The sequence below is a fragment of the Diabrotica virgifera genome, chromosome 4 (assembly GCF_917563875.1).
Source record: "Diabrotica virgifera virgifera chromosome 4, PGI_DIABVI_V3a".
NCBI lineage: Eukaryota > Metazoa > Arthropoda > Insecta > Coleoptera > Chrysomelidae > Diabrotica > Diabrotica virgifera.
The window spans coordinates 232,825,677-232,840,253 of record NC_065446.1 but is presented as its reverse complement, the minus strand read 5'-3'; the positions used below and the strand labels follow the sequence as shown (position 1 = coordinate 232,840,253).

The following is a 14,577-nucleotide window of genomic DNA, read 5'->3' as shown; positions in this document are numbered from 1 at the left end:
AAACACAATTGTTGTTGTTTTGTTCGCGTTCAGCGTGACTCTCCACTTACAACACCATTCTCCGACCCCGTCCAACAGAGCCTGGGCTCTTCTATGGATGAGTCGTGGGTTGTATCGAGAGGTTGTCGTGAGCAGAGCCGTGTCGTCTGCATAGAGAAACAGCCGGGTACCTGGGATATTTTGGTTTGTGATATCGCTGTTGTAGATGATGTACAACAGCGGTGCTAGGACTGAACCCTGGGGAACTCCAGCTTGTGGAGTGAAGGGGGTAGACTTTTGTTCGCTTATTTTCACTCTGACAGTTCGGTTGTGGAGGTATGAGTGTACAATTTTGGTAAATTGTAGTGGTAGCCCGATGTCCAGAAGTTTCCGAACAAGTCCGTCATGCCAGACCTGATCGAAAGCCTTCTGCACATCCAGGAATGTGGCTATGGCGAATGAACCATCGTTGATGGTTTGAGTAACTTTAGTTGTGAAATCTATTAATGCATGTTTAGTAGTTTTACCTGACTGGAATCCGTATTGGAATTTTGGTATGATGTTGTGGTTTTCGAGAAAGTCATTGAGCCTCTCTTTTAGGATTAGCTCAAGAACTTTTCCCAGAGTGTTGATTAAAGAGATTGGTCTGTAGGATTCCACGTCGGTTGGGGGTTTGCCTTTTTTCAAAAGCATGATGGTATTGTCCACTTTCCAAGGAGTAGGGAAGTGGCTGTTTTTGAGACATGCATTGAATATTTTAGTTAGAAGAGGGATGATACTCTCTGGAAGTTTTTTGAGGCACCTTCGGTTGATGCCATCAGGTCCGGGAGCGCTGTTTTTACCTATTTGGCAAAAGCTCTCCGTTTCCCTGTTTGTGAGGGGGTCCATGATAGGATCATAGACTGGAACGTGGTGGTTGAGAGTAACATTTACTATGTATTCTGTGTTGAGTTTAAATAAGCGATCAAAGTTCGGGTTGTCTGGAGTTTGAAAGTTGTTTTGAAGCGAATTTCTGAATGCTTCAGCTTTCCCTTCTGGGGAATTGACTATGCGATTGTTGACCAACAGATGAGATGGTTGAGATAGTTTTTGTTTTGTTAGGACTTTGAATTTGTGCCAGAATTTACTACCGTCTCTGTAGTCCAGTTTTGAGGTAGCATCTTCCCACCGGCGAGCCGTTAGGTCAGATATCTCTCTCTTTATCCTGGCGCAGATTCGGTTGTATTCTGTTTTGATTAGTGGATTTCTGTTGGCCTTGTATTGACGTAGAAGACGTCTTTTTTGTTGGATTTTGGCAATGATGTATTGTGGAAGTGCCGGTGATGTATAGGTTATTTGTTTAAGTGGGATTGCGTGCGTGATCGCCTCGGTGATGAGGTTCTCAATTTCGGTTGCACTGGTGTCGATACTATCGTTAGTATCGAGTTCGCCTAACATAGGGAGATTTTGAGTGATGAAATTTTGGAATTCAGTCCAGTTAGCGTGACGATAGTCTCTTATAGTTCTTGGAGGGTTGGGTTGTTTCAACAATGTCTTCTTCTTCCTCTTCTTTATAAGCAATTCTGTATTTCCCTTTCTTTGATTATTCTTAGAAATTCTTATTGTTTACCCATGCGCCGAAGTACCTCATTGTTAGTAACTTTTTGTAGGTACTCATGGAATTCTCAGCATCCGTCTGTATCCGCCTCAAAGGCATCTATTATTTTTTCTGTTCAACTTTCACAGCCATACAGTAAGACAGAAAAAACGTAACATCTGATCATTCGGGTTCTGAGCTCCAGACTAAGGTCTGAAGTCTATTTTCTCTTAAATATTTTATGGAAGTTACTTGCTCTATTATTTGTCCCTTGGCATACAAATGTACGTTTATTGGCATCTTTGACAATACTATTTTTTTTTATTTAGAAAGTATAGCCGTATCTAGTGTTGCCCAAATGCAAGACCAAGACGAGACTTGGACAGTCTTGGTCTTGGTCTTGCACCAGTACACCTGGTCTTGGTCTTGGTATTGCACTCCCAGTCTTGGTCTTGGTCTTGGTCTTGCAGCAAGAGTCTTGCAAGTCTCGCAGTTACCCACTAGCGTATTGCTATTTATTAATAAAACAACTCACATTAGGTGGGTTTGAACCCACGATCTAAACTATCCCTGCCTATACTCTAACTAACTGGGCTATCTACCATGTCCCACGGGAGTTGGTCTGTTTCTTAATAAACGTTTGCATTTAATAACCTGACATGTGCTAAAACATGGTGAAAACACAAAAAAACAAACAAATGGCAAACTTATCTAGACTGTATTTTAAAGAACATTATCTGTCTAGAAAGGGATTGATGGACTCTCACATTAGGTATATGAAATGAAATGGAATAAAAGAGTTCTATAATTTGCCATTTATTCAAATAAAAAATAAAAAAAACACAAATTAAATTACAGCACAGTACGCAATAGCTTTGACACTATTATTAGTTGAAAATTTTTGTTTGCTATTAGTTGAAAATTTTAAGATTGACTTTTTTTTAACAAGAATTAATACAAAGTAATACACGCAGTTTAATTATATAACATTTACACAGAATGAGTTTTATGTATGGAACGCCTCAAATATCTCGAAAACGACTTGAACGATTTTTATAGAATTTGGTGAGTAAAGGTCTTCTAATGCGGCCGATATTATAGTGGTAATTACAGATTGTTACCAGATCTTGCGTTTTTTTGAAAATATAATGAACTTTAGTATTTCGAATAGAACACCCTGTATATTTTTGCATTTTGAACCATAATAACTACTAATTAATTTTCATGTAATATTTCCTATACCGAAATGCCGTAATTTCTGAGTTATTTCTATATTTATTTAAAAAAAAATTAAACAAATTATAAAAATCAATCGTTTGAGCCCTGGCAGACTTATTTTAGGTTCTTTGAATCATATGGAACAAAAAAGGTCTTTTGTAGTTTTTGTCTAAAGTTATTCGTTTCCGAGTTATAAACAATTTAAAACTGAAAAAAATCGAAAAATGACGATGTTCAAGGCTCAAAAACACAAGTACATAATAGCTATTTGTATAACAAGGGAGGAAAGTGCTACTTTTCCTCCCGAGAATGAAGTTTACTGCCCGACGCGTAGCGGAGGGCAGTAATCATTCAAGGGAGGAAAAGGCACTTTACTCCCATGTTATACATATGGTTTTTCCACCTTCCTCAAATAACAAATCATTTTTTCAATTTTACTTAATTTATTTTATGTAACTAGCCAACAAAATTTATTAGAACTAAATCTAACAAGTAGGTACAATATAACTGTCAACTGTCAAAAATAAGTCAAGTTATTAATGTAAACATTGTTAAATCAAAATAACAATTTACTGTTTTTTACCATTCTGCAAAATACAGAGTGTTTTATAAATAAACGTTAAAATGTATAGATACTTACGTAATAGAAAATAGATATTATACAGGGCGTCAATAAGTTATATTTCATGAATGGCATACCATGACGTTACTTTTACTTTTCCTCCCTAGGGAGGAAAAGTACAACTTTGCTCCCTACAATCAGGTCCGGAAAAGTATACTTTCGGTAGAGGTAGGTGGAAAAAAATATTATTTTCGAAATCTCGAAGTGCCTAAACTGAAGTTTAAACTTTATTTATCAGTTGTCGATAAGTAATTTGTTTATTTCATTTTAAAAAACATTGTTTTTTAGTTTTTAATGCAGCCCGATCAACCATCCTCTCATAAGTTCTTCATTAACAATAAAAAAACAATGGCAAAATCACACATCGGCCAATATCTCTTTTTATATAATAATAAATATCTCTTTTTTTGAAATTTGGAAGTTTTGTAACATTTTACCGTGCGCGAATGGACTATACATGGCAGCCAGGCATTATCTTATCTAGTGCTTTTTCAGCAAAAAAATTTGTTTGGCCGATTGATCTAATATCTAATTGCACACCCTGCAAAAAGTAGGACGTTTAGTCTTTACGATATGGATAAGGAAAAACAATTGAGTGGTTGTCCGTAACAGTGAATATGGTATTCGTATTATATTTTTATCACCTTATAGGCGACATACTTCTTTAAAAGTTTCAATGCGATATTGTTATCCACACAACACAAGAAGATTATTTTATGAAAGGTTGCTATTCTCAAAATTTAAACAATTGCTCAATTGTAATTAATTTCGGAGCGAAGGCGTCGTCTGATATTAGGAAAGAATGAAATATTTTATTTTTACATTGTATAATAATTTATTATGACCTCTGAGTACGTATCCAATAAATAAGTGTTCATATTTTTTTTAATTCGGTATGTATGTTCATCGTATTGTTCATAATGCGGATAAATCCATTTTTCCAAATTTTTGTTACATATTTTTTTGTATCTCATAGTCTCTAAGCATATACCCGAACTAATATACAGGCTGTAACAAAAATACAGGTCATAAATTAAATCACCTATTCTAGGACCAAAAATAGTTCTATAGAACCTAACTTGCCTTAGTACAAATATGCATATAAAAAAAGTTACAGCCCTTTGAAGTTACAAAATGAAAATCGATTTTTTCCAATATATCGAAAACTATTAGAGATTTTTTATTGAAAATGGACATGTTTCATTTTTATGGCAGGAATATCTTAAATAAAAATTATAGTGAAATTTGTGCACCCCATAAAAATGTTATGGGGGTTTTATTCCCTTAAACCCACCCAAACTTTTGTGTACGTTCCAATTAAATTATTATTGTGATACTATTAGTTAAATTCAATATTTTTAAAACTTTTTTGGTTCTTAGTATTTTTTCGACAAGGCAGTTTTTATGGAGTTGCGGCTTCTTTTCTAATATGTTTACGTAGACATTTTATGGGGGTTTTGTTCCTTTAAACCTCCCAAATGGTTGTGTACGTTCCAATTAAACTATTACTGCGATACCATTAGTTAAACACAGTGTTTTTAAAACTTTTTTGCTTCTGTGTATTTTTTCGATAAGGCACATTTTATAGAGATGTGACTTCTTTTTTAATATGGTTTAAAATATACCTAAATATGTAAATCATAAATAAATTTTCCTATTATTATCAAGTCTCCATAATCGTAATACTTAGCCATATCACAGATGAACATAACATATATGTGGCCATATACAAATATGTGGTGGATTTGACAAATAATATGCAAAATATTTCGACAAATACTGACTTTTCGAAAAAGTACCAAGAGGCAAAGAAGTTTTTAAAGCATTGTGTTTAACTAATGGTACTACAATTATAATCAAATTGAAACGTACACAAAAGTTTGGGTGGGTTTAAAGGAACCAAACCCCCATAAAATTTTTATGGGGTGTCTAAATTTCACTATAATTTTTTCTTAAGATACTACTGCCTTAAGAATGCCACATGTTCATTTTCAATAAAAAATCTCCAATAGTTTTCGGTATACAATTGGAAAAAATCGATTTTCATTTTGTAACTTCAAAGGGCTGTAACTTTTTTTATGTGCACATTTGTACGAAGGTAAGTTAGGTTCAATCGAACTATTTTTGGTCCCAAAATATGTGATTAAATTTATGACCTGTATTTTTGTTACACCCTGTGTTATTCCATGAAACGACACTCAAACTGCAAGACGCAAGAGTCTCGCAGGCTTGGTCTTGTTCTTGCTCAAGTCTTGCACGGTCAGTCTTGGTCTTGGTCTTGCTAAAATAAGGCGGTCTTGGTCTTGCTAAAACGCAAGAACAAGACCAAGACTGCAAGACCAAGACCGATTTTAGGCAACACTAGCCGCATCCACCTTAATGGTGATTAGCGGCGGCTACAGAATACAATGCTAAATTCTATAAAATATTCCTATGGATTTTAGAAATGTTACAATATTGTCCATTGAGTAATTAGTGCCCAATAAATTACTTATACATTTAGGTATGTCCACTTGCACAAAACACGATTCTTAATGTAAGCTTTTATATCACTCGCGGTATTTCGGCAATCATCTTTTCTATATCAGCACATACGGCAATCTCACTCGCGCACTGGTTGGCTTTTTCGTTGCCTGCAATGCCAATGTGGGATGGTATCTATAAAAATCTGATTCGTCTAGTGTTTTCTTGAGCCTGCATCAGTTCGAATTTTATGTGTTTCTCAATAGGACATTTGGGATAGATCTGTTTAAGGGTTTGAAGAGCGCTTAGTGAGTCACTTAAGTTAACTGAATTAGAAATGTCATTAGAATTCATATGCATGATAGCTTTGAGCACTGCATAGAGCTTAGCAGATAAAATCGCAATAGAAAATTCAGAAATAAGTGTTTGAAAGGTTGGTAGTCGATGGAAAAATTTATCTATATTCTACTCCAGTAGCTTAGTGAATTTTATTATATGAAAATGTAAGTTTACTGGCTAACCTACGATGACTCGCCCTCGGATTCAGAGACCTCGTTACCCAAGTGTCGTAGGATTCTCTTTCTGAGAGTGGTGATAAGACGTTTGGATGATCTGTTTTTAATTGTGTGTAACACTTCAGTTAACATATGGTGTAATCGCATTAGGTCGGGAGTAAAATCTTGAATAATGATATCAATAGGATTTTTCGCGCCAGTTATATTGCTAATAAGAAGGTTCAGTTGGTCATAATTGAGGACAAATGGGGTCGAATGATTTTCGATAAAATTTTTGACAGGTTCAAGGTCATATGATTTTAATGATTTCGATGCTACATGCTCCTCGCCGCTTTTAATCTTCTTGGCTTTAGGTTTAGATGTAGGTACAGTAAAGGGTTTTTCTGTATGACTTGTTTCTGGAGAAGTGAGAACCTCGCTGATACTACGTTTCGACTGAAGTTCGACATTAATGGCTATGGAGCTGTCCATGGTGCTAACTTCTTTACTTTCTTCTATATTAGGATTGTTCAGATTATTTGCTGAACTTTCTTTGATAGGAATTTGTTCGTGAGATAGAATTGTAGCTGTAGGTTGAGGCATAGTTTCGGGTGAGGAAGAAGTGATCGGTTGACTGTTATTTAAATTTGCTATTGATTCCATTTTATCGGGACAATTTGTGGCGATATGTCCAGGCTTTTTGCAGGTATAACAGGCCATAGTTTCTAAGAAAATTCGATGTGTTGTACTATCGAAGTCTAAAGTGAATGAGTCGGGTAAGGAGATATTGTGAGGACTAACGTATATTTGTCTTCTGAAGCTCAAAATATGATTGTATTCAGGAAGATTGGAACTGATTTTTAGGAAGGTGACTGGGGAGAGAAGATTAAGTCCTATTTTTTGTAAATAATCAATTAACAGACTGTGTGGTATACTGGGACATACGTTTGATAAAACGATACGTTCGGCTGGAGAAATCAGTCTTCTAGCTTGTACAATATTATTCTCGATTTTGATTTGTCCGTGCTTTTGCATAAATTCGTCCACCAGTTTGCTTGAAAGGTACATACATATCCGATTGTTCGATAATTGAGACGAAAATATAATATTTTTTGGTTGAATTAGATTGCCCAACGGAACTAAATAATCTTGTAGCTTCGTATTTTCTAAGGCGCTGAAGACAATCGCTGGCAGTTTCGACGGAAAAGGTGTAGAAGTTACTGATGAATAGGTTTTATTGGTATTTGTCTGCAGTTGTTGTACATGTTGCGAGTCAGAGAGACTCTGAATGTTAGATTCCATTTTTAATTTTAACACGAGACATGTGTTTAAAACTAATACGGACCTGACCAGTAATTAAGCATGTAATTAAACTAATAACAAAACTGGAATAAATTGTAGCTTATATCGTACTTTGTTGATGTTATTAAATAAGAATTAGCCAAAACTGGTTTACCACGTTATATTAAACAAAAATAATACGATGGATGCACTTACTGGTATCTAATAAACTTGTCACTGAACTATTTATAAATAAACTATTATTCTTTCTGCACAAAATTTGCAATTTTGCTGAGACCAGAAATAAACACACCTTTCGTTAGGTCATTCAGGACCGTACTCACTAAAATTTTAGTTTTGGAAACGTTTAGATGTAAACCGAACATTCCGCTATGACAAGGTACCGCATTTATTATAATTTGTAGTTCTTATAACTTGCTTGCTATTAGGACAGTATCATCAGCGTACCTGATGTTGTCTATGCTGGTTCCGTTAATCTTGATTCCACCTTGGACGTCGTCCAATGCGTCTCTGACTATAGACTCGACTCCGAATACAGATTGAATAGTAGCGATGATCAGACGCAACACTATCGCACTCCTCATCGGATTCGTATATCTTCGGATGTTGTGTGCTCTATTTCAATTATTGCCGTTTGGTGTCAATATAGTTCTGAGATAATTCGATAAGTCTTGTTCATCAATTACAGTTTTTCTCAGAATCTCAATCATCTTTTGATGGTTAACGCAGTCAAATACTTTTCAATATTCAATAAAACATGAATATACATTTACATTAATGTCTCTGCATCGTTGTGTTAAAAAATTTAAAGTAAAAAGATCTTCTCGTGTTCCCAATCCGTTTCGACATCCGAACTGAGTGTCACTTATCTGGAACTCGCACTTCTTGTAAATTCGTGCATATATGCTTCTGAGAAAAGTTTTAAGGACATAAAGACATCAATCTTTATATTCGATAATCATCGTATTGTGAGGAATTGGAATTTTTTGGTAATGTTGCGAATATTGATTTAGTGTATCTAAGAATAATTTAAAAGGGTAAATTGGGCTCTTTAAACAAAATTGCTAGGGCTCTTTAAACAAAATACCTCTTGGTATTTAACAAACAATTTGCTTATCGCAGTAAACTATTAACAGTAGACTGCAAATAAATTAGAAAATTATGCTAAAAAGTATCAATTGTAATTCATTAATTTTATATCTTTCGATTTTATTATTTTAAATCAATCGACCAAAGAATCAAAACAAACTTACCAAGTAACAGTCTATAGGCTTTTCTCTATGAACTTTGTAAGATTTCTGTAATTCTGTCTGCTTTAATGCGTGGGCTATGTGAAGGGCACTGGCATCAAATCGTCCATATTGGTAAGATGGAGAAGTCTCTTGATGATAACTATAATTATTATTTGGACTATAACCTCCATAGGTTGGCGAATGAGGTTGGTGATTGCTACCATTTATGTGAGTACGGACGTGAAGGCCTGAAAATAAAAGAAATAAATCAACTAAATGAAGTATAAAGTACACTGGGGTGCAAAATTAACCGGACACTAATTTCCTAAACCTGTTGTCCGATTTAAGCAATTTTTTTAATATATTATAGCCTTATTCTTTAGCAATATCGCTGTAATAGTATTGTTGCTAAACAGTTAAATTTTCATTGTGTACTGGGTGTATCAATCAAACTGTGTTTTTTTCTCAAAGTTCGCATCACCTTGTGGAATATTCTAGCATTTATAAAATACTGAAATTAAAATCCAACTATAGCCTCATGTTTTTTCAACATTTTGTTTTTTGATTCATTCGCTTATGTTGGATAATAAAAAAGTTAGGTACTTTAACAACTAGTCATGTTTTTCATCAATACAGCGTGTTTTTAAATTATAATTGGCAAACTTTAAGGGGTAATTCTGCATGAAAAATAATGACAGTTTGCTTTATCAACGATATGTCTGCAAGTGCTTCGTTTCCCAGATAGGGGGTGTTGAAAGTTTTCTTACAAACTGACGATTTATTTATTGCTTTAAAACCGGTTGAGATATGCAAATGAGATTTGGTGGGTTTTAAGAAGTAGTTATTGCACATTTTTGACATACAATTAAGAATTTAATATTCACCATTGGCGCGCATACGGGTAATATGAGGGCTTATATTACCCATATCCGATATGCGCGCCAATGTTGAATATTAAATTCTTACTTGTATGTCAAAAAATGTACAATAACTACGTCTTAACACCCATCAAACTTCATTTGCATATCTCAACTGGTTTTTAAACAATAAATAAATCGTCAGTTTGTAAGAAAAATTTCAACACCCTCTATCTCAGAAATGAAGCATTTGTGGACATAGGTTTATAAAGCAAACTGTCATTATTTTTTCATGTAGATTTACCCCTTAAAGTTTCTCGCACCTATTTAGAAACACCCTGTATTAATAAAGAACATGGCTAGTTCGTAAATTTCCTAACTTTTTTATGGTCCTACTTAAGCGAATGAATCAAAAAACAGAATGTTGAGAAAACATAAGGCTATAGTTGGGTTTTAATTTGAGTATTTTATAAATGCTAGAATATTCCACAGGGTGATGCGAAGTTTAAGAAAAAAACACAGTTTCATTGGTACACCCGGTATGCAATGAAAATTTACCTGTTTAGCCACAATATTATTGCAGCGATATTGATAAAGAATAAGGCTATAACATATTAAAAAATCACTTAAATCGGACAACAGGTTTAGGAAATTCGAGACATCAAAATTGACCCATTTTTAAGGTGTCCAGTTAATTTTGCACTCCAGTATATTTAGGAATAATTTTATACAATACGCTTCTAAAGGCTAATAGACCAGGGATGATCTGCTAAAAAACGTCTATTTTTGGATGTGAGAGGTGGCATTCGGATTTTTGCAGATAAAGTTAAGTGACATCTTCAATAATAATAATTGACTTATGCTCCTTCTCAAAAAGGCCCGGAACATCATTAAAAAAATTAAAATATTTAAAAATTTCGAAAAACATCGATGTTTTTCTACTTTCTTTGCTTATAACTTTAAAACGTTTCGATTTGGAACAAAGTCGTACAGAAATAAAATAAAGATAATTGAATTTTGTATGATATACTACTGGTTAAAAATGTCTTAAAGTATTACCTTTTCTGCAATTTAGCAATAAATACAAAATAAGGGGGTAAAATAAGCCTGTTCTTATTCAATGTTTTTTAACCACTTTGGTGGCACTTAGAACCTTAGTAATTCGCTTAGAAAATTCTTATAACATATAAAAAAGGGTTCAAGGCAGGTTTTTCTTATAACATACTTAAACAGTCTACCAAATTTCGTTAAAATCGACCTAATAGATTTTGCATAATAAACCAATCTAAATTTTTTAAAAAAATTAAAATTTTTTAAAAACTTTCTGAGCAAAAAGTAGACCATTTAGAAGTTGGATAATTTTTTTACATATAAAGAGGCACTCTACCTATCTAATACACTTAACAGAATTAAAATCGGATTATTAAAGGGGCCTCAGCAATGTTTTAAAATTATAAACCATTTTTTGGCTTATAAGCAAATATCTTTGTTTAAAAATAAAGAAATTAATTTTTAGCAATGCAAATAACCAAAGCCGGTATAATTTGACTTAAACTTTCAAATGCTGTCAGCAGAATTGCATTTTTATTTTTTAATCAAAAGTTATTCGGGTTCAAAAATTGCAATTTTTCGATTTTTTTAAAGTTCAACCGCGTTTATCTCGAAAACTATGCATCATACGAAAAAACTTGTAGGAACATTTTTTGCCAAGAATTACCCAAGAAATACAAAAAAATGTTTTATTTTTCGAAAAATCGCTGTTATGTAATTCCTCGAGTTCTTTATTTATAACAATCTTATCGACATCCGGATCAACTGTTACCGAAAAAATTCGTGTTCTACGGGTCAAAATACATAAAAAACTTGGGTAAGTCCATCTAAATACAGAAGGCCGTTGCATCCCCTCCTGGGGACAGCATTAATTTGTTTATAAGCCAAAAATTGTTTATCACTTTAAAACATTGCTGAGGCTGCCTAAATAATCCGATTTTAATTCTGGAAGGTGTATTAGATAGGTAGAGCGCCAATTTATATGTAAAAAAATTAGCCAACTTTTAAATGGTTTACTTTTTGTTCAGAAAGTTTTCAAAAAATTTGAAATTTTTAAAAACATTTAGATTGCAAAATTATTATGCAAAATCTATTAAGTCGATTTTAATGAAATTTGGTGGACGGTTTAAGTATGTCAAAAGAATATTTTAAGCGAATTACGAAGGTTCTATGTGCAACCAAAGTGGTTGAAATACATTGAACAAAAATAGGCTTATTTTTCCCCTTATTTTGTATTTATTGCTATTTTGCAGAAAGGGTAATAATTTAAGACATTTTTAACCAGTTGTATATCATATAAAATTTAATTATGTATCTTTATTTTATTTCCCTAGGACTTTGTTCCAAAATGAATCGTTTTAAAGTTATAAGCAAAGAAAATAGAAAAAATTCGATGTACATATGGAAATTTTTAAATATTTTAATTTTTTTATTAATGTTCCGGGTATATTTGAGAAGGAACATAAGTCAATTATAATTACTGAAATTGTCACTTAACTTTATCTGCAAAAATCCGAATGCCACCTTTCACATCCACCTCAAAACATCCGTCCTGGGTCCTGGTCTATAAAGCTTTCAAACACACATTGAAAAATTGAAATTGGTCAACTAGGAGAGTCTAGGGAATTTATTAAAGTTATGGTCGTGGGGTAGTCCCTCCGCGAGCCAAACCAATTCAGTCTTTGCTCGATAATTAGCGGTATATTTTTGAGGTCCTCAAAGACCTCGACAATTTTGTTTTGATATATGTATAAGTAAATTTGTAAGAGTCGACTTCCTTGCAAAAACCCATTCTGCTCATTTACGATTATCTGCCTTTATTGATAAGTTGGATGAGAACTGACCAAACTCTCTAAAATCTTAGCAATAGAAGATAGCAAACAAAACCTCTTTTAAGTTCATTATATTCGGTGAAGTCATCAATAATTTGCGATATGCGGACGATGCAGTACTCCTAGCTTCTAGTCAAGAAGATCTGCAAACACTACTTGATAGTGTCGTTGAGAGTTGTAGGGAGGCAGGTCTGGATCTGAACATTCGGAAAACCTAAATACTCGTAATAAGTAAACGACAGAATATAAAACCGTCTATATATTATGTAAATAATACCTTTGAGCAAGTTGATAAAATCGGTTACCTTCGACAGCAATTAAATTGTAACGCAGAAGGTCACGGCGAAATTAGATCTAAGATAGAGCAGCCCAGAGCCGCTTTTAGAAGGATGTCCAAGGCAGTGGCGGCTGGTTAGGGTCGGCAGTGCCGACCCCCACATTTATGGAATCATTATAGATTTTTTTAAATATTTAATTTAATCAGAGTTGATGATATTCGTTTCTGTGAAATAAAAAAATATCTGTGAGATAATACAGACTAAATTTTATTGATTGTTTTTAAAAGAATTCGATCGATCCGATACGTTAAGTGATCCCTGTGCGCTGTGCGTAAGAGACTTTTCAAATTAAAGATCCTATAGCCATGTACCCGATTGCGATAGGCCCGCTTCGGCAAGCCGTCGCCAGATTGACGATTTGCTTGTAATAAGAAGCTATGGAATATTAGCCAATAGGCAACCAATTATACATTCCCCGTATTCATTTGAATGGCAAGTCCGGCAGATACCAATCTGCCGATCGGTGATCTGCAAACGGCAGCAAGGCACGTACCTACCTAGCCACATACCTTGCTAGCGCGCCCGGGATGAAAGTTTGAAATAAGTAGTTTTACGTCGTTTAATTATTGATACTGTAGTTTTTTTAAGTTGCCAGGAATTACCATCTAGGGGACAGGATGAATCGGAGCATTCGTTAAATCAAGTTAATTATAGAGAACAAATAAAATTGTTTAACAAATACGATCTGGAATTTTCTAATTTATTTTCTGACTCGAAGAAGAACTGACAAAGAATCAATTAGTAGTTACATTTTGATCCTTTTCGGTAGAAGTAGACGAAACTACTGATAGAGGTAACATGTCATTCACAATTATCAATTGTTCTTCGATACGCGTTACGTCTAATATTTATGAGAGGTTTTTAGGTTTTCAGACGTGAGTAGAAGCCATAAGATAGAATATATTTTTGGTGTTTTAAAGGACAGATTAAAATTTTTTTATATCAAAAATAAATTGGTAAGGCAAACTTATGACGGCGCTGCCTTGATGTCCGGTGAATTGTATGGTCTCCAAGTAAAAGTCAAAACTATTACACCCCCGCTTTATTTACTCACTGTCATAAGTCATTTACCGCTTTGACGATTCAAAATTTAAAAGTTGGGTCAAAGAATTTTCAAAATATCTATTAGCCAAGTTCATTAAAAATTATCCATCATTCTTTAATCAAATAAAATAAGAAAATGAAATTTTATATGCTGATTCAAATATTTTCGGAAGGTGGGATAAGTTACAAAATATGTATAATTTTATATACTGCAATTTATTAGGTACAGCAAATTGTTCCCGAAATTAATAAATTATTCTTCTCAAATGTGGGCAAATTCTGCTTAAATGAACGGGATTTCTCTTGTCTCAAAAGAGTCAAAACGTATTGTCGAAACACCATGAAACAAGAGAGAATGTCAAGCTTGTCTCAAATGTCAATAGAAAAAAAATTTAAATCTCTCCAAAACAATAATAAATTTTACAATGAGGTTATAACCCATTTTGCTACTTCGAGCAGCGGTTCTCAATCTATTTGAGTCATGTACCACCTAAAGTTCCTTTTATTATGTTTGGTACCACCTATATTTTTAGACTGTATTATCAAGACAGTTACTAAGTACTACTATTT

The 14,577-nt window shown here is 33.8% G+C and overlaps 1 protein-coding gene across 3 annotated transcripts in view; it reads right to left on the bottom strand.

The window, feature by feature from the left end:
- The window catches only part of LOC114327521 (hillarin), a 232,469-nt gene that overhangs the window by 124,699 nt on the left and 93,193 nt on the right, over window positions 1–14,577 (bottom strand). For all 3 annotated transcript variants that reach the window (XM_050648775.1, XM_050648777.1, XM_050648776.1), the window contains one exon: window positions 8,908–9,134. In XM_050648775.1, coding sequence (XP_050504732.1) covers window positions 8,908–9,134 — 227 coding nt within the window. The remainder of the gene's footprint in view (window positions 1–8,907; window positions 9,135–14,577) is intronic.